The sequence below is a fragment of the Temnothorax nylanderi genome, unplaced genomic scaffold (genome assembly GCF_030848795.1).
Source record: "Temnothorax nylanderi isolate EJ_2023f unplaced genomic scaffold, tnyl_v1.0 TNYL_tig0052_pilon, whole genome shotgun sequence".
In the NCBI taxonomy this organism is placed as follows: Eukaryota; Metazoa; Arthropoda; class Insecta; order Hymenoptera; family Formicidae; genus Temnothorax; species Temnothorax nylanderi.
Window position 1 is genome coordinate 33,260 of NW_027249114.1, and position 24,328 is coordinate 57,587.

Sequence of the window (24,328 nt, forward strand, 5' to 3'; positions counted from 1 at the left end):
CGAGATAATCTTCGTATAAAAATAGACATATTGCGCGATATAATAAATATAAATTAAATTTATATTATAAATTTATATTATAAAAAATTTGCAGGTTTCGTTTTGCCGTATAAATATGATTTAAATTTAATTTATAAATATTCTACGATAAATTATAATTTAAAATAAATTCATAAACTCTATATTTCTCTTTATAAATAATTCTTAAATAAATTTGCAAGTTAAATCGTGATTTTTACATCGCGAGTGTATGAAGTGAAGTGATATAAAGAGAAGTGCAATAAACATGTAGAACTCTTTAACCAAATTCGCAAATGTCGTTTCACAATAAATATTTATTAATTATTAAATTTATGAATTATTAAATTACTTAATTTGACATTAAAATAACAATTTCGCGAATTTCGCGAGTGTATTATATGAAACGAAATAAAGTGCAACCGACGTGGGACGACGCCAGGGAGATTCTTGGATCACTTCCGAATGCTGACGCGGATGTAAGTGCAGTGGAAGATACATCGATGGACATCGAGGGACGTCGCGCAATTATGAGTGTTTAATTTCAATTTTTTCAATTAATTTGTTTTTCCTAGCTATACTCTTTCTCCATATTGTTTGATTTATATTTTATCTATTATTCTTTCATTGTTACTTGCAATCAGAAATTATTAAGAATTTGACATTATAATTGCTTAGATTTGAATTAAAATTACTTTCTTTGCGCACATAATTCTTTTTCTCATAATAATCAAAATAAAAACATCTATAAAATTTATATATAAAGTATAAATTTTATATATGTGTGCGTAAAATTGTACAAATATTAAGATTTTATTTTATATAATAATATGTGCATACTAATTTATATATAATAAAACACGTGGAGCACAGTGTAGCTAAAAAGAACAGATTATATTGCATGCGTAGTGGTTGCAATATTCGTAACAGTCGCACTGATTTTTAACAGTAAAAACAAATTATACATTGCTAAATTGACAATTTTATACATCACGCGTCGCGAATCTTTATTTATTATTATAACTTAATTTTCCGTATTTGCATACGCAATTGCGATGCAAGTATGCAAAATTAATATTTTTATATCTCTTGATTTAGTATTCTTTATATTATTATGTTTCATAAATTTTTTTATGCATATGTATAATATTTTATGTAAATTTTTATGTATACATATATAATTGCAATCCTTTGATATCTTTGCTAAGTCTTTATCCTTAGATAGATAAAAAAACCATAATTCCAAAAACTTATTTCATTTTGAGAGAGATACCTTCTATAGATACATATACTTACATTAGGGCATGGTTAGAAAATACCTTAATATAATTACGTTTTCAAGTTTCATGACATTATTTATAAATTTATCACTCACTTTGATCATGACTCGTAATACATGAAAGCTTGACACGAATGTGGTTATAACTTATAACACATCTCACTTGCAATAAGACTTTTTATTTTTATCGCACTTGAGTTCATTTTACTTCTAGTTTTCATTTCGTGAGAGCAAAAATCTACTTTATGTATTTGCTGTGTAAAGTTTTGACGCCCGTAATCCTTTTTCCTCTTTTGCACGCGTTTTGTTTCTTGTAATAGGGTATTGTAGAACAACTATAGTGCATATACTACGCGATAAATCATTAGGGCAGTAAAGATTACAAATTCGAGAAAGACGATTTTTAATCATTTTAATTTTTTTATTCGAAGGCGCAAGGTCTGTAAAAGAAAAAATATTTTAATAAAAATTTTAATAATTTTAAATTTAAAAATTTTAATGGTCAATAATTATACCTATTAAAAAATGAAGATTTGCATAAGAAAAATAAGTCTATCTTCCACATAAATTTCGGAAAACTTTGTCTGATTTATGATTTAATTTTAAATTAATATTATTTAATATTAGATATTAAAAAGTTACAAGAAATACAGCCGAGAGTTTTGTCAAATGATAGTAGAATTTATCTAAATTTCCATCGGTCGTCATTTGCTTAGGCTTAAAGTGTGACAGTTTTATGATGCTCAGCAGTTGGATAGTACAGCAGTTGGATAGTAATTGACAGTTTTATGTATAAAATATAAAGATATCATGCAGATTCTTCTTTTTAGACTTTTTGTTTAGACTTAGACAGTTGGAAAGTGGAAAGTGAAAGGTATACAATAAAATTATCAATAACATCAAGGTTTACTTTATTATACTATGTACTATAATATTTATAATTGAGTAGGTACTTGGAACAAAGTTGGACACAAAGTATGATAAATGAATTATGGCACATGATATGTACAGTATGGAGGAATCTTTCTCTTTCCCCTTATCGTACATTGCGCGCAATTTGGTACGTTTAAGAAGCATAACATATGCTTACGAATTAATACAAATCTGTGGAAAAATGTTGCTATTATGATAAATGCATATGTTTATGACATGTAGAACGTGTTTCTTGTTTCATCTCGGTAATATTATAATGGACGAAATGATGCGGGTGTTATTGGTTAAAACGAATTATTGATACGCGCTTTAAAATGAAAAGCTTCCGTTGTTTGAAACATAATATGAAACGTAACGAGGGTGTGTACTTACGTGATTTATGCTACATTTTAGAAGCGAATACAATTTTTAACTAATATAAACTAATAACTACGTAATTTACAAATAGATTTACAATTCGTACAATTTGTCGATTATGTACAGAGCCTCGAAGGTGCCTACGAATATAAGAGCTAGCATAAGCGTCAAGCAAATAAGAAGAATGTAACATCAAACAGCTTGCTCTATGGGATAATATGATTCATTTATACATAAAACGTAGCCTCGAAACATTGCTCCAAGTTGCACGCAACATATTTACATAGAAATTTCTACAATGTCAGACAATTAAAGTATCTAGTATCTTTTATGATATGTCTTTATTATATTATTATATCGGTTCGCGATAGTTACAGTCTTACTCATAAATAGCGTTTCACTTTTACACTAATCGCGCATTTAATTACAATTTATAGAGATTAATAAGAATTTAATTCGCTGTGAAATTATGATTATGATTTGTCGATTGTTATTACACACATATAGATTCATATTCTGACACATCTGGAATTATTATGGGACACGTTGAATGTGTTGTACGTAGACATAGTGTAAACATAAATATGTAGTGTTATTTCTATTATACAAACGACGATTCGCGATCGTTTCAGATTTTTACCAGTCTGTAAATGCATAGATAAGCGTTGGTGGACGCTCGATAAAGAGTGTAGAACGAAGATAGATGTAGAACGAAAGCGATTCTCCTTATAATGGAAGATAGATATGCTCTACTTCTTTCTTACATTATCGTATCGATGCTATTTAAAATAGTTTTTAAAGAGAGAGTTGCGTTTGTTCTATGTTATAAATATTTACGCGTAAAGTATCTTAACAAACCGAATAACGAGGAATCGACGCGATGTCGTCCGACAAAACGGCATGTGTAGCTAATTTTTTAAGTTATCGGAGCGTTAGATTGCGTTGGATATCAACTTTGACAATTCCGAATCAAATGATGAGTAAAATGTGCTAACGACATCGCGTTTTTCTCTATGTAGAATTTAGCTACCTAAGCTGGCCACGTGAACACCTATGAGTAAGACTTTTAAATTTAACAATTCATTTTGGCTTTTTTCCCCCATCCCCCCTTCAATTTATATGTATAAACATTTAATCTATATTTACTGATAATAATTATTTATATTAATTATTTAATTTTCATATTTCTTTATACAAATATGCTTCCGTCATAACGTTTTGACGTTAATACTTTTCGGTTGAAATCGTGCCGCGCGAGTATCTGGGGCGATGGTTGATGATCCGCGCAATCGCCATAAAAATGAATAAATTATAAACACGCGTACATAAGAGTCTTTACTGTTTACGCGTATATACCATGCGACGGTACAACGCGATCATTTTTTCGCCACAGATCGTCTGATTAGATAATTCGTGTTACCGGTAATTCGTAAGAAAAATCGGAAACATTTTGTGAGTTGCAGTGATAGATGTTGTGTCAATTTTGTTTTGACCTATTTTCGTGAATATCCGTTTACTTGACGTACGTAAAATATTAGGTATTTTATCTTTCGTGTCGGACTGCAGGAATCTCTTAGAACGCCATAGCTTCGACTTTTACATTCGCGCTCGATTTATGTAAATTATTTTGTAAATCCATCGATCAATGCTTTCGGAAATTAAACTTGTGGCAAAAGAAGTAAGAACCGTATATCTCTCTACGAGACAAAAATATAAATTTCTCAATGACGCATCACAATCGATTAGCTGCAGTGAGTTGCAGTGGGAGCGCTTAATAGCTGTTTTCTAAATAATATTATAGCCAGATGTATTTTATACATTTACGTACAACATTTTCTACCATTTGAGATCGTATTGAAAGGATTAGAGACGAGTAATGTTCCTTAAACAATTAGCGCTCTTCAAAAGACTGGTACATTAAAGAATTCATTAAGAATATCTAATTATATATTCTTCTTACGAAATCTGCACACGTTAACACAAATCCGAAATAATAATTTTCCCGTTAAAAGATCCTTCAAACTACGATTTGATATAGAAATATATTACGGAGACGCGCAAATCTGCGCAAGTCGATATTGCGACGTAGTTTCCTGACATCGCGTGTGCCTAATCGTATCATTTGGCAAGACTCTTAAGTTCAGCTTTATGACGATAACAATTGATAAAACACATTATGATATGACTCGTTACCCTGTATTAAATATGTATATTTGCGCTATACTTGCGCTCGAGGAGACTTTCTATTCCGTTTTACAGTCTTACTCATAAATAGCCTATTTTGTTAAAACTGAGATATCTTACGCAATAGAAAATCATAATCATTCATCATTCAGGATGTTTCGTACATTTTTGTTTATCAAGTATCTTTTAATTAAAAATACTAAATATTAATTAACATAAACATTGTTCATCGAGATTCCTTTTCATTGAGAGAGAGTAAACGTTTGCTTTTAGAACATTCTCTATTAAACGATAATTACTTATTAGAAACCTGTGCATTGACGAGTTAATGCTTACGTTGCATATAATGACGCACGGATAGAGGCATACTTTTTTATTATTGCAATGTACCAGAGTCATTATCACTTTTTTTATATATATATAGAATGTCTTGAAACCACAGTTTGTTCCTTTAACTGCTATATATTTTATTTTTTAGCTAATTCGAAAAAAACGTTTCTCAAATCTCAAACTAAAATTCTACTTTGAATTAAGAAAACTAATAAAATTCAGTTTGCGAAACATTATTTCAGTTGCTAGTTTGAAAACTATCGGTTTCTCGATATTCTCGATAAGAAAAAAATTGGTTTTAAAGTAACCAAAGAATCATTGGTTATATAAAAAAAATATTCGATGGTTCTGGAACATTTCGCGTATAACGTAGCAGTGCATAATCTTCAAAGTTTTTCACATGATACAACGATGTCCATTTAAATGATCGAAACTTATCATGACGTATTGTATAAGCGCAACAAATTATAACTCACAACCCGTTAAATATTTTACTTAGTCATGTAATAAATATGGAAAAAAATATTTATATATATTTTATAGATATAACGATATGGTATAATTAAGTTAAAAAAGAGTAATTAATGACGCTGAGAGTTTGGCAATATACAGGAAGTATATGGAATTAATATCAGGACGTTTCCATATTTATATATCGCAATAATAATAGAATAATTAATTTCACTTAGAATTTATTTATTTCCTGTTTTTTGTTTATACATGTCTTACTTCCATTTTCTCATGAAACAATGTCCTTGAAGAACGATGATCTTTCTTGATAAAAAATGTCGAAACTTTTTTTTACATAGACCGTATTTTTAGAGTAAAAAATTTTAATGTTAATGTCTTCGGAAAATAAAAGATTTTACATACTCTTGCACAAATTTGATGTAATAAATGTCGGATGTTTCGTGAAAACTTAACATGTGTAATAATGCGTGTTAGTATAATATATAATTCTACATACTTCCTGGCGTCTCTCTTATTTGATGTACGTTCGGTCCAAGTGCGTGAAACATATTCTTAATCTAATTCATAGGGTTACGCGAATCATATTTACATAATTTTATTAGTTACGTAACAACAACATTATCAAGAACGTTAATTATAATCGTTGGCTATATTCACGATAGCTTTCGTACAATCGAAAATAAAGGGAAACATAATAAAGAACAGGGGAGATATACAAAGGAACAAGATTACGAGACAATAAAAGAGATGGCAGGTCTTTTATCGAAATATCTATATACCCAATATTTTAACTCATCAGAGTTTGAGTTTGAGCTAAAGGGGTGCGGTGATTAAAAAACACATACTTAACACAATTGTATCGCTGATGAATCGATACGTTACGCAATTGAATAGTTACGTGTAGGAAAATAATTCTTCTTTTTTTTTCTACGAAAAAAACGGTCGCGATGCAGGGCGGTTCTGAGATTTTCAATGACCGTGGATAAGGGCTGACTAAATCGTTGATATTGCTACGCTGGAGTAGCGCCATAGACAAGAAAGAAAACAATAAATAATAAACGTTTCACTAGACTCCTATATTGCACTAGAACTTCTCTCCCACTACCTAGTAAAATGGCAAATAGGCTATTACTCTCCTATAAAATACTTATCCTCTTATATATATGTACAATTTAAAAATTGCTACCGTTTTTTTCACTTTCAACTATTACTAGTATTTTCGTTTGCCTGGATGTATCTTCATCCTCTTTACACAAGATTTCTTCTAATGTTGGATACACATGACTATGCGTTTGGCAAATTTTTCCACAATTTTTATATACCATATATTTCATTGTTTGGTACAAATACAAATTTTTGAGACTTAAAGACAAAGAAAGTAGCAGATGGATTGTTTTAACGAAGTAAAATCTATCTGAAAGTAATTGATAAGTAAAATTGTTGAAGAATATAATTTATCTTTATTATCCAGTGTAAAATAACTTTATAATTAGGCCTCCATATCGTTGGTACTATTTGTTAAGAAATATAAAATAGTTGAAACAGATCTAAAAAAGTTAGAATAAAAAAATATCTAATTTTATCGAATAAATCGTACTGTATACGACTTGCTGGAACACAGATTTTATTAAATGATTACGCATAATATATTTTCTTAGAATAAAAATATTGATAAGTGAAACTTTAAACTAATTAATATTTTACAGAATTCAATGATAATACATTTCAACTTGAAATGAAACCAAATTGAAACCGAACGAGGAGCCGACATTTCGGATACCATCTCATGTCACTTGTGCTTAATTCTCTTCTACTTGCCAAAGTAGAGGGCGAATTTCTACAGGCAACTTTTCGGTTGGTAAACCCTCCTCATGGCAGGTAAACCTGCCATTTGTAGAGAATGGATTTCCAATGTTAGCCTAAATTCTTTTTATTTTGATCACAGAGTTGTGACTTTGAATTATTTAAGTATTTTTCTATTTATAAATAACTAAGAAAAAACAAATTTTATGTAATTCTAATATTATATTTAAAAGCGTCGGTCCCCGAGATTGTCCTGTCTCTTTATTTATTAAAGTTAATATATCTCATTTTTTTCAATAAATATACATCATAGAGTTTTTAAGATTTCAAATAAAAAATATACATATTGAATTTGCGCGCAAGATATAAAAACTTTTTTGACCTATAATATAGGCAAAACTAATGTTCACGAATATGTTGAAATGCGTTTTTAGTTACGTGCAAAGTGAATCATTAACGCGTATATCCAACTTTAGAAAGTGTAGTGCAGAAAATTTTAACAATCGCGACTTGCAGCACGACCGTTCCGACTATATCAGAAACAGACCGTGCTTTCTCGTTCGAGAGTCGCTATTGCGCCTTACCTTCCGCGAAGAGGATGTCGATCTCATACTCGAGAACTTCGTTGTCGTTACAGAACAGCGCGATACCGACGGATTCTTTATGTCGGCGAACAGAAAGAGATAGACACGTAGATAGTTAGATATCCATCGATTTCGGATTATCCGTGCATCCGATATTAATCGTACTTTTTTGGGGAAATAAAACCGGAAAAAACTAAACCCTCATCCCGACGCACGCATGTCGCGTGAGCAAACATGCTTTTCCACGGCGCACGCGTTGATCCGCACAAAAGTGGAGACCGCAACGTAAGCGCCGGTCGCATCCTTGATATCGGATCAATAAGGAGATTATTATTAATCGTCGAGTCTGAAAGCAGAATATGCACCTAGACTTAAAACAACCCCCTCGTTGTGTCGTTCGCCCTGTTTCTTTTTCTTTTTTTTCCTGCCTTCCGTCTTTTTTTTCTCCTTTTTACGAAAATAGTCGGCGCATGACGCATGGCGGATGCGCGGACGATCATAAAAAATACGAACAAAGTATAATTAATTCGTTTACTACGTACTACAGTATTGCTTTAATATGATATGGTACAGTCTTTTCACTGATTGTCCAATATCACTACGTAAAACATTTTTCTTAGCTCTGTTAGTTTGTTCCTCTCTCTCTCTCCCTTTCTCTCTATCTCTCTCATTCTATCTTTCTCTTTTTCTTTCTCTCATTATTTCTTTCTCTCTCTTTCATTTGCCCCTTCCTCTTTCTTTCTCTAAACTTTACCCCTGATTCTTTCTTACATACGCAACACACATTCATTCGTTCATACGCGCACTATCGTTCTCTTCACTGTTTACACTGCACTGAGCGTCTTCATTAGGATTAATATCACTTTTTCTTCGGCGCGACGTATCCGCGCGTCGTCTTTATAACAAATACGTACTTTATATTTTATGTTTCGAGTTGTACTTTTCAAGACGCGTTGGTAATCCTTGCTCTTTGCCGTTCACTTGTCACGACAAGCTCGTCCGTGATAAACGAACGACGAAAAGTCTCTCTCTCTCTCTCTCTCTCTCTCTCTCTCTCTCTCTCTCTCTCTCTCTCTCTCTCTCTCTCTCTCTTTCTCGCTTTTTCAACCTCGTCGGAATTATCTCCCGATCGTGCCTTCAATGATTATTGCTCAATAAATTATTGCAATGGCGACCTAGTGATTTATGATTGTTTCCGATGTGTTATTTCGCGATATAAATGTTATCGATTTGTGACTACGTAAAATACAATATTATAAGCTCAGAGCTGAAAATTTGTTAAGATCGCAATTGCGATTGATATGACGATCCATTCACATCAATAGACACCATGACGATTTTATTTGGATACTTTAAAATTTCACTCTTATATATCTAATTAAATATTATTATTTTGTACTAGAGACAGTAAGACAACCAATTTTTACTTTCAACTTTTCTATTCGTTAATTTTTTTATAATGAGATAAACCAAGAAGATTACATATAAAAAATTTTTTCTTTAACATTTAGTTAGTTCTTTTGCTTACTGCTTTGAACCAATTAATTATTAAATGATATTAAAGCGTAGTAACATACGCTTTAAAAACAGTTTATCTTATTTTGTATTATTAATATTAATACAGTTATACACTTACAAAAAATTATGCGATATTGTAAACAAAAGCCGAATCTTGGTATAGAAATTAAACTTTTATTTTCTAGCAAAGAATTATGAAATGCCATTTCTGTTGTAAATTTATTTCACATGGATTATAGGATTTCGCATATTTATTTGCGAAATGTGAGAAATGATCGTGAAATCGGCGTCGAACAGCGATTTCAACCGCGGATGCCATACGACGAGGGATCGAAGGGCAAATGGCATCGTAAACTGTTTTATCGCTATCGTTGGTAGCTATCGTGTGTTTGATCTCGTGGTTTTGCGGATTGCAAGTTCGAAGACTCTTCAGACGATCGGGAGAAATCCTAGCTGTAGTATTATAATAACACAGATATTCGAGTTGAATTAAATCTTGGTTTAATTGTTTTCATAAAATCGTAATACAAATCCACACTTTTTGAAATAAGGAGGTGTGTCGTAATGTGCGTTTGAATTTACTTGATTACCATATCTCAACATTAGAGTGTAGAGAAGATATATGTTTTTGACGTTTCTCGATTAAGGAAAAGTCAGCTAGAAGTTTGTCAATTAATAGTTAATCTAATAAAAACGGTTCATTTTACATTAGAAATCGTCTTGCAACAACTTCCATTCCGCGTGAAGAAAAACTATAATATCGATGTGATATGGATCGGACCGATTTCGATATGGATTTATATTTACTGCCATCATACCGCGATGATATCCATCGTGAAACATTCGTAAATGCGTCACCAGCGTTTCATTGCATTGGCTGTATAACGTCACGAGAGGTAATCGTGTTTAGCTGAAGAGGAGAGAGAATCGCGAACCGAAACGGGTCAAGAATAGCTCCCTGCAACCGGTGATTCCAGAATATGCGTTTCAAGCATATTACACACGCGCAGTGATAACAAGCGACTCGTCTTCAGCCTGTGACAGCCTCGTGTACCGATACGTTCTGCCTGTAGTATCGAGCCATTCGTTTTAGCGGCCGCGAATGACTGTCGCAGATAGATATCCCGGTGACGTTACGTCCGACGACAATGACTCGGACAATCATCCTCACCGCGGATGTCCATCGGCGCAGTCGGGGGAAGCCCACTTCCGGAGTTTTGGGCAACTTCACGGCCATCCCTGAAACTCAGTCAGAGGTTCGGGTTTCGGCTCGAGACTGGGCAGCTGGTACGGTCAGTTCTGCTGTCACAAGCCACCCTCGGGTCAATGTTGAGCCGCGAACTTCATGCGCTTCTGCTTCTGCCGCTGGTTGCAAAACCAGACTCGCACGACGTTTTTCTTTAGGTCGAGCTTCTCCGCGATCGCCGCGATCTTCTCACCGGACGGCCGCGGCTGCACCGCGAAATACGCCTCTAACGAGCGTTTCTCTGGCGCGGCGATGCTCGTACGTTTCCGCTTCTTCTCACCGGCCGGCAATACCGAGGGCGCGTCCGGGTCCCGTCGCTTGTTCTTCGCCTGGGCCTCCGCTTCCTCCAGCCACGCCTGGAGGATCGGCTTCAGGGCGATCATGTTGTTGTGCGAGAGCGTGAGCGATTCGAAGCGACAGATCGTCGACTGCGAGAGAGCGCCGACACCTGGTAGTTTGAGATTGGCGAGCGCTTTGCCAACATCGGCCTGTGTGACGCCGAGCTTGATGCGCCGTTGCTTGAATCGCTCGGCGAAGGCCTCCAACTCGCGCGGATCGGTATCGGCGTCGGGATGCAGGCCCGCCGCGGCCGCGGCCGCGGCTGCTGCAGCCATCGCCGGATGATGGTGCGCCGGATGCGGCACGCCGCCGCCACCGCTGCCTAGGTTACTGTGATGATGGTGATGACTCATCATACCGTTCATGCCGCCGTACACGGAGGGACCGTGGATGCCCCCGTGATGCCCCGGTCCGCTACCCGTGCTGTCGGACATTGGCGTCAGTGTCGTCATCGAGTTTGCTGGATCCAGCATGTCGAGGCTCTCCATTCCTGGATGGCTCATCTGGAACACGCGAATTAAACATCTTCAATACGAGCACGCGTTTGCGTTTCCTTGGAAGGAGATTTTTAAATGTTTATTATACTGTCGCGAAACATTTCTGGAACGATATGTTGAAAGTTTTAGTAGACAACTAGTTGAATACACTGATGCCGATATCCTTTGACGAAACAATACAAAAATTAGTGTTCCGTCATGATAATCACCTGAATCTTAATTAGCTAATAACTATGCAAGAGTAGCCCTTACTAGTAAAATTTAGTATTTATTAGTACTCCGTCTTTTCTGTCTCTCTTTTAGAACCGAATCAGTCTTTATTTTTCAAATACTTACTTCTCGTAACATAGAGCGAGATTTTGTAATGTACTTAAACGCTTTAAGACTTCTCTTTTCTCTCTTATTAATGTTCTTCTTGTGTTATTTTTTGACATAATTATTAATATAATGATTAACAATATATCGATCAATAAAAGGAAATCTACAATTGACTTAAAAGATAATTGTTCGTAAATCTGTTAAACATTAATAATATCTATCTAAATTATAAATACTGGAACAAAGGTATTCTTGACTATCCATAACATAAGGTTTTATCGACTGCACTCTATATTTAATTATTAAAATGTGATATTAACAATTAAATGTTAGTAAAAAGGTATCTTGCAGCTAAAAAATTCGAAAAATTCGGTTCATATATGTACTGTTCAAGGAAATACGCAAGGTAAAGTGAAACGTGTAAATACGAAGGTAGACGCTGAAAGGCCGGATGCGTATCGTATCGCCGAGTTTGCGGAAATGCATTTTGATGAAGCACCATCATGGTGTGGGAGAGGCATGAATGAAGGGGATAAAAAGCAAAGTTAGGTCGAGTGCGGAAAGTGTGGAGAGAGTAGGAAATATGTACAAGCTAACACCGTATAATTATGCAGCACGTGCCGCGGCCGTCGTCACGAATGCAGAACGCACCTCCAGCATAACTCTTTAGAAATTATTTATGAACTTCTTTCATATTTTTCTTCGCTTAGATTGCTGTTACATAGGTGGCATGCTGTTAACTCGTTTTCTTAAAGCCAATATCGGATGTTACATCTGTCTGAAACGAAACGGAAAATGGATTGTCACGTGCCAAATGCGATAAATCGCGAATTAAGGACGATTAGATGAGAAAGCTATTTTTCGAAATAATGCTTTGTTTGTTCGGGGAAAAAAGTACGAAGAAGGTATCTTCTATATTTCATCTGTCGTTTCCTATTCCCTTTAAATTTCGTTAACGTTTTTCTGAGAATGTCCCAATATGCGCCTATTATGATTCTCGTTCAAGTCGCGTTGCGATTAATTTATCCGATTACCTTATCTTAATTGTTAATCTTCTTTAATACATAATTTATTTATTCCGTCCTCTACATACTTAAGTATGTAAAGTATCACGCACACGCGTATGATCTTGTTTGCACACATGAAATCGTCTGGTCTCACGAGAGTATACTGAATTAACTAGACGCCACGCTTTTGACCGTGGGGACAGGACATGTAATTAGAATTAGTTCACGCGTATATTTCAGATAAAATTGTTCTTCATACACGTACGATAAAGTCATTAAATGATAATTTATATCGCAAATGACAGTGACTATCGATATAGCATGTGATCTCTTGTGGATTTTATTTTAAAATGGCTTTATTCTTTTAAAAGGATAGACATACATGATAAATATCAAAATCTATTCATATAAATATAAAATATTTAATTCATATAAAATATTTAAACACATGATGAGATGCGTACGAATTATCTGTTGAATCCACTCTTAATTAATAAGTACATTTATATTTTAATCCCAATCTCTGGTGTTTGCTTATATTCTGCATGAATTATTCTTAGCTTTGAACGCGGAACTGCGTTGTATCGCGTTCGGGTAGTACGTAACGCGGAGTATATAACGCCGAAATCACTATAAAAATCGCTACTAAAAATATCCACGTCGTTCTCAATCCGGCCATTACCTCACGTACATACGTAAGCGCTTACACGACCTCGCCGAGGCTCGTACACGTACACGTACACGTACACGCGTAGGCAACACGCGCATCATCTATTCTCATGAGAACGGCAGTATAGTGAGCTAACTGGATGGCACGGTTTCGGTCGGCGGTGGTGCCCTGGGATAGCGCAGTTACATCAGAAATGCAGGGGGGTTGCGCTGCACGGACACTGGCGGGCAGCGTGGAAAAGGCAGAAGGTGGAAGCTTCGGGAGCACCGGCAGCAAATATACAAGCGTACGGGGGGGAGGGGGAGGGATGAGAGGGGGGTTTCGTCGGGGGTTGTCGGGGGTGGACTTGCCCAGGGGCGTACGAGGTAGGGCCCGAGAGACCTGCGCAATATTTCATCATTACGCTGACACGATGGTATAGGGTTAGCCGGCTCCTATGTTTTGCTCTTTCTCCTTGCTCTATTGCCCACCTCACCCCTAATTTTTCTTTCTTCCCTCCTTGTCCGTGCCGCGTTGTATCCGTTCCGCGTTCCCGATCCGCGCGCACACGCTCACGCGTACCCGCATAGCTGTTTTTACATCAGCTCGACGCCTGTTTTTGCCTTTCTATTTTTGTCCTTCTTTCCTACTATATATACGCGCACTTAAAACCGAATTATTTCTCGCTTTCTTGTTATTACTTGTCACTCCCCCTTATATATCTACCTCACGTACGCATGTTTTCTTCAAAACGGTGCCAAAATACCGCGCGTGTTTAATAAAACTCAATGCTCTCGATCGAGCGTAATTTGAAAGTGTTTTTATTGTACGAAGCTGCATATCCAATTGAATAGCTATGGGATTTGATTTCCTTGGTCGCTGCTCGGTCACTGAAATTTAGATTATTTGCACGTAACTCTATTACAGACTTTCCGAAATTAGATTACACGTAAAATCATATATCTCACAACGAGACAAATTAATAACGCTGTAATTTGTTAAAGCTGAGTATCGGTTTCGATTTTCTTTATAATACATATTTGTAAAGATAATTATATACGTTTATGGAAAATGTACATAATTTTCAAAAAATTCGAAAATACAAGATTATTGAGGTAGTTTTAGTTCAATTTGTTAGAATTACGTTAGAATTCGAGGAATAGCATCGAAAAATGAAGTCAGAGAATTGGATTTATTGTCTGAAACGTATGACTTAAACAATGTCGCACAAATGGCGCGATAGATGCGATCAAATTAAAATACAATGTTCTAAATAATTTGTATCTAAGTGGAGTCGAGGAAAATCAGAGGAGGTGATTTATGACGATAAAATCATGTACGCAAATCCCGCAGAAAGCCGGCACGCGAGAAGTTGAACAAAACCCATATTGAACCCTCGCCGCAGATCCCGTGGACCCTTAGAATTCATTGCGTTCTATTAAGGAGGGAAGGGGGCATTACAAGCAGTCACGACACGGAGATAATATACAAGCAACACGCCCCTACATTTGAGAAGATCATTCCGGATCGATGCGCATTGGTTACTCGACGGCACCCGTCGTTCTCTCCCGTCGCGTCGTGCTCTTCTCATCAGCATCAGATTGCTCAGATTAGCATAAGGCACACGAGGCAACAAATTGAAACGCAATTCGCACACGAAATCATACCTATATATCGTATCCATCTCTAAACGACATGACCACGCCGCGACTGCTGTTATCGCACGATTATAAACGACGGTTGTGAATATAATGCGGCTTATTAACCATTAAAACGCAGGAAATTAAAATCGTTGTCTGCATTGTTCGCGATATTAACAAATAAACTGCGTAAATTGAATTTTTCAATCTGCCGATTAAATATGAATTCAAAATTAATTGCTGCACGTAATTAATTATTGGCAACGATTTTAACTGACCGTTGGATTCGTTGCATTTTATGGATGTACCGTCCCCGGTTTGTGTATGGGGGAGTTACGAAACGGCAGCAGCGGCCTTTCAGCTTTTATCACGATAATTATTCCGCGCGAACAATATTGTACTATTCTTTTTTTATTATCAACGATATCGTGGAATCTCTCAATGTAGTTACGATATCTAATACAAGATATAAGAATAGAAATACAAAATGCGTAAATTATTCGATCTGATATGCAGTTAAATATAGTCGCGACACCATATTTTGCATAATATTTAAACGGCTTTAGATCGCGCGATTAATATTTTTGTTTTTCCATTTTTTTTCTTTTGCAAAAAAGAAAGAGAGACTACTCCCTTTCAATGAGAGTCTTATCGATTCGTAAAGTGTGCATCTATGTAGTTTATTGACATACCGTTGCATAAGATAACGTTCACTTTGTAGCATTGTAGTGTCATTGTATTGTAGGATGCAATATGTACGATAGAGAGAATAATATATCAAAAATGCGGACTCACAAGGAGGTGTGATTGTACCTGATGATGTGGCCGGTTATTCGGGTGGGGGGTAGGCATGTGTGCTCCGTGATGATACACAGATACGGGATCGTGCTTTAGCGGCATCGGCGTCCCGGCGTTGTGCTTCCCCAAATCTGCTGCCAAAGCTTCCGCTCTTGAAAGTAAGCCATCTTGCAGACCGCTATTCAAGCCACTGAATAAATCACCCTGAAACACAAAGTGCATAATATATCATCGATTAAAGCATTAAATAACGTTTTGTCAAACAACTCGAACTCAAACAACTCGAATAGTACCTATTATAACATACATTACGATCTAATTGCAACATGCATCTACCTAATTTTTGCCATTCATATGTTTGCAATTACATCTACAGTTACTTTATTTTTAATTTACAACATTTAAAACGAAATTTGCTGTAATTAATATTGCATTAATTTTTGAACAATTTTAATTATTGAATATTAATGCGATTTTTGTAGTACTTAAAAACCATTATCCTATATTACCAGCGATACTTTTGACTTGTAAATTATAACTGCGCGCAAAGAAAGACAGATTAAACATTGTAATTGGCAAATGTAAACTAATTCACTTTATATGATTATAATGCAAATGATGATTAGTTATTGGACAGCCTATTATTTATTATATAAATTCTTATTGAATTTAATCCGTTTGACGTTGTCTGGGCAACAGTGAGTTTGTATACTGGACGGCAACATGGCTGTGCGATCGATATCCCAAAAATAGTTTTGTTATCCGAGATGTTCGCGTTTTGCGAGTTTTTTAGGTTCAGGCAAACAAATTCTCTATTATTTAGCTTGAATTTTGAAGTTTTCTCAGGACTTTCTATTATTTTATTATGCAAATTTAATTATCATTTTAAATTAAGCAAATAAATAAAATTCTTTTTGTTATTGCGCATTAATACTTATTAATTTGATTCAAACAAACATATGATATATTGTAAATGTATGCTGCAAAGAGATATTTATTATTTAAAAATATGTTGTTGCTTGTTACTTATTTCATTAGATATTTAATTGTAATCTGGAATAATAGCTCAACATGTATCTAAGTGCATGTATTCAAAATTTTGAAAAATTATTAAAAATGATAAAAAACTGCAGAAATTGCTATAGAATGCACATGATATTGCGTTATATATAAACTTTACATTGGAATATTAAATTACTTTTCCTCGAGAAGACGAGTTTATCCGAACGGCAACTTGCGAATGCAGCCTCGTAAAAGGTTACAAGTTTCGTCAAAACATCTACTCGTCGTGTGAACTACGAACATGTTGCCGCAAAGATAAAGTATCTTTAACTCGGTAAGGAAACGTTTCGGATTCCACGTTTATATAACCCTTCTAAGTCTTAAGGTGAATAGAATAAGAATTCTAAAGTTTGGCCATCTTTTACGGAATTATTCCGTGTATGACAGAAAAATAATAACAAGAAATAATTTTTTATGCGGATCAATCTACATTTGAAAATTGAAAACAATTCCCATAATTAACGCGGGATGTTCGATACTAAAGATTATAGATTATGTTTACATATATAGTATTTTTTAGTACATCAAAACAACAGATATGTATATAATTGGAAAAACGGGGATATTTGCACGGATTAATGGTATTAGATTACGATCCCCCCCGAGCCCGGTAACGTTATTGTATTAGCGCGTGTACACATGCCCTATGATGTTCGGTAATCAAATTCATCCGTTACACTGGAATCGATCCGAAGGATGGATACTTGACCGAGTCCCCCTCGGGACGGTGGACAGAATATATCCGTCAGTATCGCGCAGCGGTGGCGAAACTGGACGAGCCGGGGGGAGGACCATCCCGATTCCCTTTCGCGTGTTTGGAGATCCGGTCCCCCTCGGCGAAGTCAACATTTAATGGTAACGAAAATAGCTTAAACTACGCTACGGCGAAATTTATGAGCAGCGCAGAACGGAGTAACAAGGGGGGTGTGATTTCATTTCATGGCGCGTTATGTGTGAAGGGGGTTGAATTCAAAATTCCCTTTTTACAACCTGCTGATGTAGGAAGAATTTCGTGAATGCATAATTATGCGTATTCTGTATTAATTTCTCAGACATTAATGTTTCTCGATCGATATACATTATGTAATTTTTTAATTTTTAATTAAATTATTTAATTTTCTTTCTTCTATCGTTTTTTTTTTCGAGAAAGAAAAATCATACAAGTTTTATTCACTTGTAACAATATTATTCTAAACTTGATAGGGCATCACGATGGATTCTGCTGACGTAAATTTGTATTGATGCAAACTAATTTAAATTTATGTAACTTAATATCGATTACTGTACACATGGACTTTGTGACTGCAGCTAATTTGTTTCCACCTATACACTTTGTTATTGATTAAAGGAACTCTTTTAGGAGGATATCTTAATGAAAGCTATACGTTGCATTCATAGCCTCATATCACTTAGACTTGCCTGTACACCGTCGTGAGATCGATATTATATGGGACATTCCGCATCAACTACATCTGTCACTTGCGACATGTTACTATGTTCGATCTACGTTCAAAGAATTCAGAGTAAAGTCGTATGTAACTTGTAACATGCCTTTGAAGCCATTTCAACAAAGATATTTTTTAAACCTACGTTTGAACAAGATTTGCATCTTTGTACGCTAATATGAAGTTAAGCCGATTTTCAATCGCAAAATTATACAATTATGGTATCACATAATAACATTTTATGATATAACAAGTTATTAAACGTAATATATAATGACACAATTCTTAGCGTAAAGATGATTTTTTATAATAGTAAAAGATGCAATTAATGATGTTAATATTTAAACAATATCAATATATATTACTAAATATTATCTATCTCATCATTGTCTCAATGATTTTACGTGTATAACAAATTACAATGCATAATTTAAACTATTTCTGTTGTTTAGTGGGTTTTTCTTCTATTAAGTAATAATATTAAGTAATAATTATTGGTTTTCTATTCGTGTGAAGATGCGCTACTTGTTATTTGATATCATTGTTGTGTGAATCGTTAATCGGCTAAACTAATTCTCAAATATGAACGAATGAGTTTGCTGGATTCTCTATTTAATATGTTGCATAATTTATTATTATGAACGTACTTAAAAATTGTTACTTAATACATAGAAAGGGTCAATAACTTAAAATCTGTTATCGACCCTTTCTACGTATTAAGTAACAATTTTTAAAGATTCTTTTCGATGATAGAAGTATTGAATATTAAAAAATATTTATGTACGAAATCCACGATATCCACGTTTTCCGGTTAAAATCCGTTACGATAAAATAACGAATTTCAGTGTCGCACAATATGTTTATCTAACAATGACTGATTAGCGATGACTTAATGCTAATGCGTTTTAACCATCTGTACAATCACAATTGATAAATTGCGGTATGTCAAAAATAATTTCAAATAACCAGGTTCGAATGTTCATACATACAATCTAAAATTATGATTATATACATATACATATAAAATGTACATTGTTTCTTCTGCTATATATTTTATGCGGGTGCTATATGAAGTAGTGGTGTCTTTAAAAGTTTTATTATATTCTCTTCAACAACCCTTTATTTTCCGTAACCCCCCAAGCCTGCCCCTGTCCAGATTAATCCGAAAGAGTTATCAAAATATCGTTAGCTTGGTTGAGGCAGGTAAAGCTAAAAGTGATTCACTGCCCACTTATTTCATTACGACCTGTAATGTCCGCGTTGCCCGATCAATGTTTCATGCGGAAACCACTGGCGTGTTCCAGCGCTTCGATTATTTATGAACTCCTCGTGTCTTCGTCGAGTACGGCGTACCTACAGGCTGTCTCTAGGTTGCTGAACTGCCGTCACTCTTTTTAATTCCGAAATTTCCCTCTCGCCGTCTTGTCATTCGTTGTATTTTCTGTAACGAAATGCGGAGCAGCATTCCGCCAGAGTTGACAATCAACATGTTAGTGAGAGGAGAGATACGAAATGAAAAATGTACGATATGTCCTGTTTGTTACACAGATATACATACCTATATAAATTATTCGAACTTTGTACACAAAACAAAATGAAAAGACAAATTTTTAATAGAAAGCAGATGTTAATTAAGTATTTTGTCTGTACCACGCGATGATAAAAAGCTCTAAAGATTACTGAAACTCGTTTTGAACTTGATTTGTAAAAGAATGAAGAAAAATACCAATTTTACAAATAAATTTGATAAAGCAATTCGCTATATTTAAATGTGTAAAAGTACAGTTGAAACAATTACTTTTGCGTGGAGATATTAATGTGTGTGAGACATAATAACTTCCTGTAGGAAGTTGTGTGTTCACAATGACGACGTTTTTCATACGGACATGCTGCTTAATCGAAACATTAGCAGGGCAATGAATCACGGTTCACGGCTAAGGGGCAGGACGCGATGGACCCTCTTTTAACGTAACACTTGAACAGTGGTCACTCGATCTTCATGCGTGCACGCACATATACGTGTATATACAAGAGTGCAGCGGTCGAAATTGCCAGAGTTGGGGAAGAAGATTCTAAAGTATCTTTCACATTATTATTCTTTTTTTATTTGTATTATCAACGAATCAAGTCTTTTTCGCATTCACATTTCGTCACCTGAATTAATCGAAATTAATTAAAGTGCCGAGCCTTTATCTAGGATCATTAATTAGAGAGTTAAATGTTATCATAGCACACATGCTATTAGTGTTGATTGTCGTGATGATAAAAAGAAACAAATGTCCCTCCTCTCGCCGTCGTTCTCTTTTATATATGTATAAAATGCTTAATACGCTTAAAAAGGATTATGAAATTATGCGCGCGCGTTGTTAAGTTACCATAATACATTTATATATTATAACATAAAACATTTGTATATTGTGAATGAAGCCTAATGGTGCCACCGAGGATACAGATTGCTCTTATTAGCCACATAGTTAACACTTCCTGCTGTTGTTTAGCAAAGTTTCTTCCCCTTTACGCGATTCTCTACGTCGTCGCGGTTAATAGAGTCATTTTTCGATGCGGCCGACCCCACGCGGTCGAGATACGTCTTCTGGAAGTAAGGTATTATGAGGATTAGGCAATTACAATTGAATTATCAGACCCTTCAGGTTCTCTCCACGTAATTTATCCGAAAAGCGACGGTAGGTCTGATTAAGTGGCTAACATATAACTGATAACAAGACCGTGTATAACGTAGGATTGTATCAGTAGCTCTTGGGATTAGGATTTAGGGAAAGCGATCCGAAAGAAGAAGCGCAGGACAAATAGTATTAATTTCTCACCTCGGTTCACGTTTTCCCGAGAATTATAATGTTTTATAATTCTTCTTGACTATATATAATTATTTTTAAGCAATATTTATTAAAACATTAATGATGTTTTGGTGTGTAAAGCAGATTACCGATATCATTACGTGTCCCTAGATATTTTGTTTTATTAATGTTCATATTACGTTAACTCTACTACAAAGAGGATGTAAGATTGTCGCGTTAAATTTCAGGATATAAATCCGAGCGTGTTCTTTTTCCGAGCAATCCTCGATGTAAAAGCGTTAGCAAAATAAGCCGATTATATCGCGGCGTAGTCTGCATAATTGATTCGTATCAGATGCGCATAATCGTTTGTCTATCAAGGCTCACTGTTCCTTGGAAAATCGTATTCTCAGAAAACCAATTCCCTTAATCCACTTCGTTCGGGAAGCAGACGAATGCAAAATTAGATGTGCCCCGGACACATCAATATGGTACATAAACCTTCGAACGTGTGCACAAAATCAATTAGCAATTAAAGCTCAGTCGTGTCTGAGCCAAGCGGTTAGTCAGAGAGCCGTCCGCGAGAGAGATTCGATCGATAAATGCCGCCAAGTAGCGCATCCGTCGCGTCAATAAGATACGAATAGCACGGCATCAATACTAAAAGGGGCGCATCAGCGGCGAATGAAAAAATAAAATAAAATCTCGTCACGCGGCGTGCGGTTCAATTACGTATCGTCCGTATATACGAAATTGATTAGCGATCAGCTCGCGGTTACTACGGATCCGAATGCGGAGTGCGGAGAGAGCGCGCCACGGACCCCGTCGGCTATCGGATATCGCAAATTGGGACAATTACGTTATTTCCGTCCGATAACCTACATCACGGAGTAGTCTGATGTATGAATAAGTAAGTTCTTCCAGAAAATCTGACGTCTGACACGAAAACGGGGAGACTGTTCAAATTATCACTTGCATGGCGGAGTACCTACTGTCTAGAGTAAAGAACATTATTCGTGGGCTTCTCGCGCTGTGGGTCCATCAAATTCAGTTTCATTCGTAGCGCAGACGCGACTCGACCCCGCGGCCGCCGCCGTCGCCTCCGCCACCGCCGCCACCACCGCCGCCGCCGCCGCCGCCGCCGCCGCCGCCACCGTCACCGTCACCGTCACCGTCACCGCCGTTGCGCCGCCGCCGCCGCCGCCGCCGCCGGAGCGGGTATCATCGATTTATAATAGCGCTGTTACGCTCCGCTCCCTTAACGACATTAATATTAAGCGTTGCTATTGTCGCTAATACTATCATATTAACGTCTTTTTATGTCCGTGGCGTCGAAGCGCGCCGGCGACGTTGCGACTTGCGTCTGCATCTCGTCCCTGGTATTATTGTTGTTAAATCTGCATTATCGATTTCCATTTCCGTTGCGTTCGGTCATACTGTTGCGGTTCCATCGTATTATCGTCGCGTATTGTTTTGGTATCATCCAATATTGTTACATATGTATATCTAACGCGCCATCTCCCTGCGTGTCATTTTTATCGATAATGTTCCCCACAAATTTACGTGATCGCATGTCTTCCGTAAATCGCTTATCCATTATCATGCAAATGTACGAAAAATACAATACAATGATAGTACGAATACGTGCGGCCATCGAGAGGAGAATGAACGAAGAGCAACGAAAAGCGCCGGGATCGCGTTGACTCTTGTCGTAGCGCCGTCGCCGCGGGTATCTGTTGCATCCGTGGCGAGCATAAGTGACACATAGCTCTTTTTACGGCACTCGACTATCCTGCATCGCCTCATCGTATATCTAAATAATCAATTTACTACTGGCCATAATCGTAACCACGAGTTAGCGAGTTTATGCGAGCCCGGCCACCGTAACTACGTGGCTCCGTAAAGCATAAATATTATGGGGCATTTCGTATACAGCAACAGTCTCATAATCTCTTTCTCTTCTCCTCTTTCTCTCTGCTTCTCTCACTCCGTTTTCCCTCTTTCTTGCACCGTATTGCCCCTTCTTTCCCCTTTTCCTGTCACATCTCTTTCTTTTTCTCCATTTATAATTCTGAGAGAGTGAAATCTATAATTGAATTTTCACTAACGAAAAGTTATCAAATTCTGTAGTAAGAATCTCCCCCTTATGTGACAACAAGTTTTTTCATATACTTTATATATAGGTATCTCGTTTACGAACTTTTACGTTTACGGTAACTGCGCTTTCTTTATTAACTTTATTGGATTCATTTAATTATGATGAAGGATCTAAATAAGTATAGTATAATTTGAAGTAGAATATATATTTAGAAGTATTCAATATATCATAAAAACGTTGATTTAATTTTTAACATTATTTCTGGAAATATACAGATTATAAAACAGAAAATAAATATAATGATAAATTAAGTTAAATATTATATATTCATATATGTATATCTGATAAATCTCATAAGTTTTTCATTTATCAAATTTATAATGTTGCAATATTACAAGGATGTACAACGTAACAAAATTGTCGTACATGTTATACGAATCTAATTAATAAAAGACGACACGTGATGTATAACTACATTGTCTCGTCTGAAGACGATTTCAAATAATCGGGTTGTTCTATTAAAATTATGTCACAGCGACGTCCGTCGCTCCGTAAAGATGTAATTAATCCGTCTAGGCGCTTTATTAACTACCTTCTAAATAAGTTTATGATTAATGAAATAGCTGATTTTTCTCATAAATTACATCGCTAATAATAACATCTGTCTCAATAACGCGAAAAGTCAAATCATTCGAATTAATTCCTAATTACGTGCACAGAGGAAAAAGATAGAAAAAAAAGAAGAAAAAAAACCGTAATTTGGTACTCACATTATGCCTCGGTGACCAAGAATTGCACACAATGGATGCGTCTTCGAATATACGACTCTGCAAAATGAAAAAAATGCCATTTCTCATCGGAGTCAAGATTTTCTTATAATACAACACCAAACCAATTTCATTTATATAGATAAATGTTAAATATACTTTTTCTTTCACGCAGAAATGGCGGCACACG

The 24,328-nt window shown here is 35.7% G+C and overlaps 1 protein-coding gene across 2 annotated transcripts in view; it reads right to left on the bottom strand.

Moving 5' to 3' along the window:
• Positions 1 to 2,191: 2,191 nt before the first annotated feature.
• Positions 2,192 to 24,328, bottom strand: part of Acj6 (abnormal chemosensory protein 6) — a 51,510-nt gene continuing 29,373 nt past the window's right edge. The window contains exons 2-4 of one of the 2 annotated variants that reach the window (XM_071706413.1): positions 24,142 to 24,198; positions 15,987 to 16,175; positions 2,192 to 11,565 (exon numbers count right to left, since the gene is read on the bottom strand). In XM_071706413.1, coding sequence (XP_071562514.1) covers positions 10,801 to 11,565; positions 15,987 to 16,175; positions 24,142 to 24,198 — 1,011 coding nt within the window. In that variant the 3' untranslated portion in view covers positions 2,192 to 10,800. Of the gene's footprint in view, positions 11,566 to 15,968; positions 16,176 to 24,141; positions 24,199 to 24,328 lie in introns of both variants that reach the window. The other variant, XM_071706412.1, reaches the window with a different exon arrangement.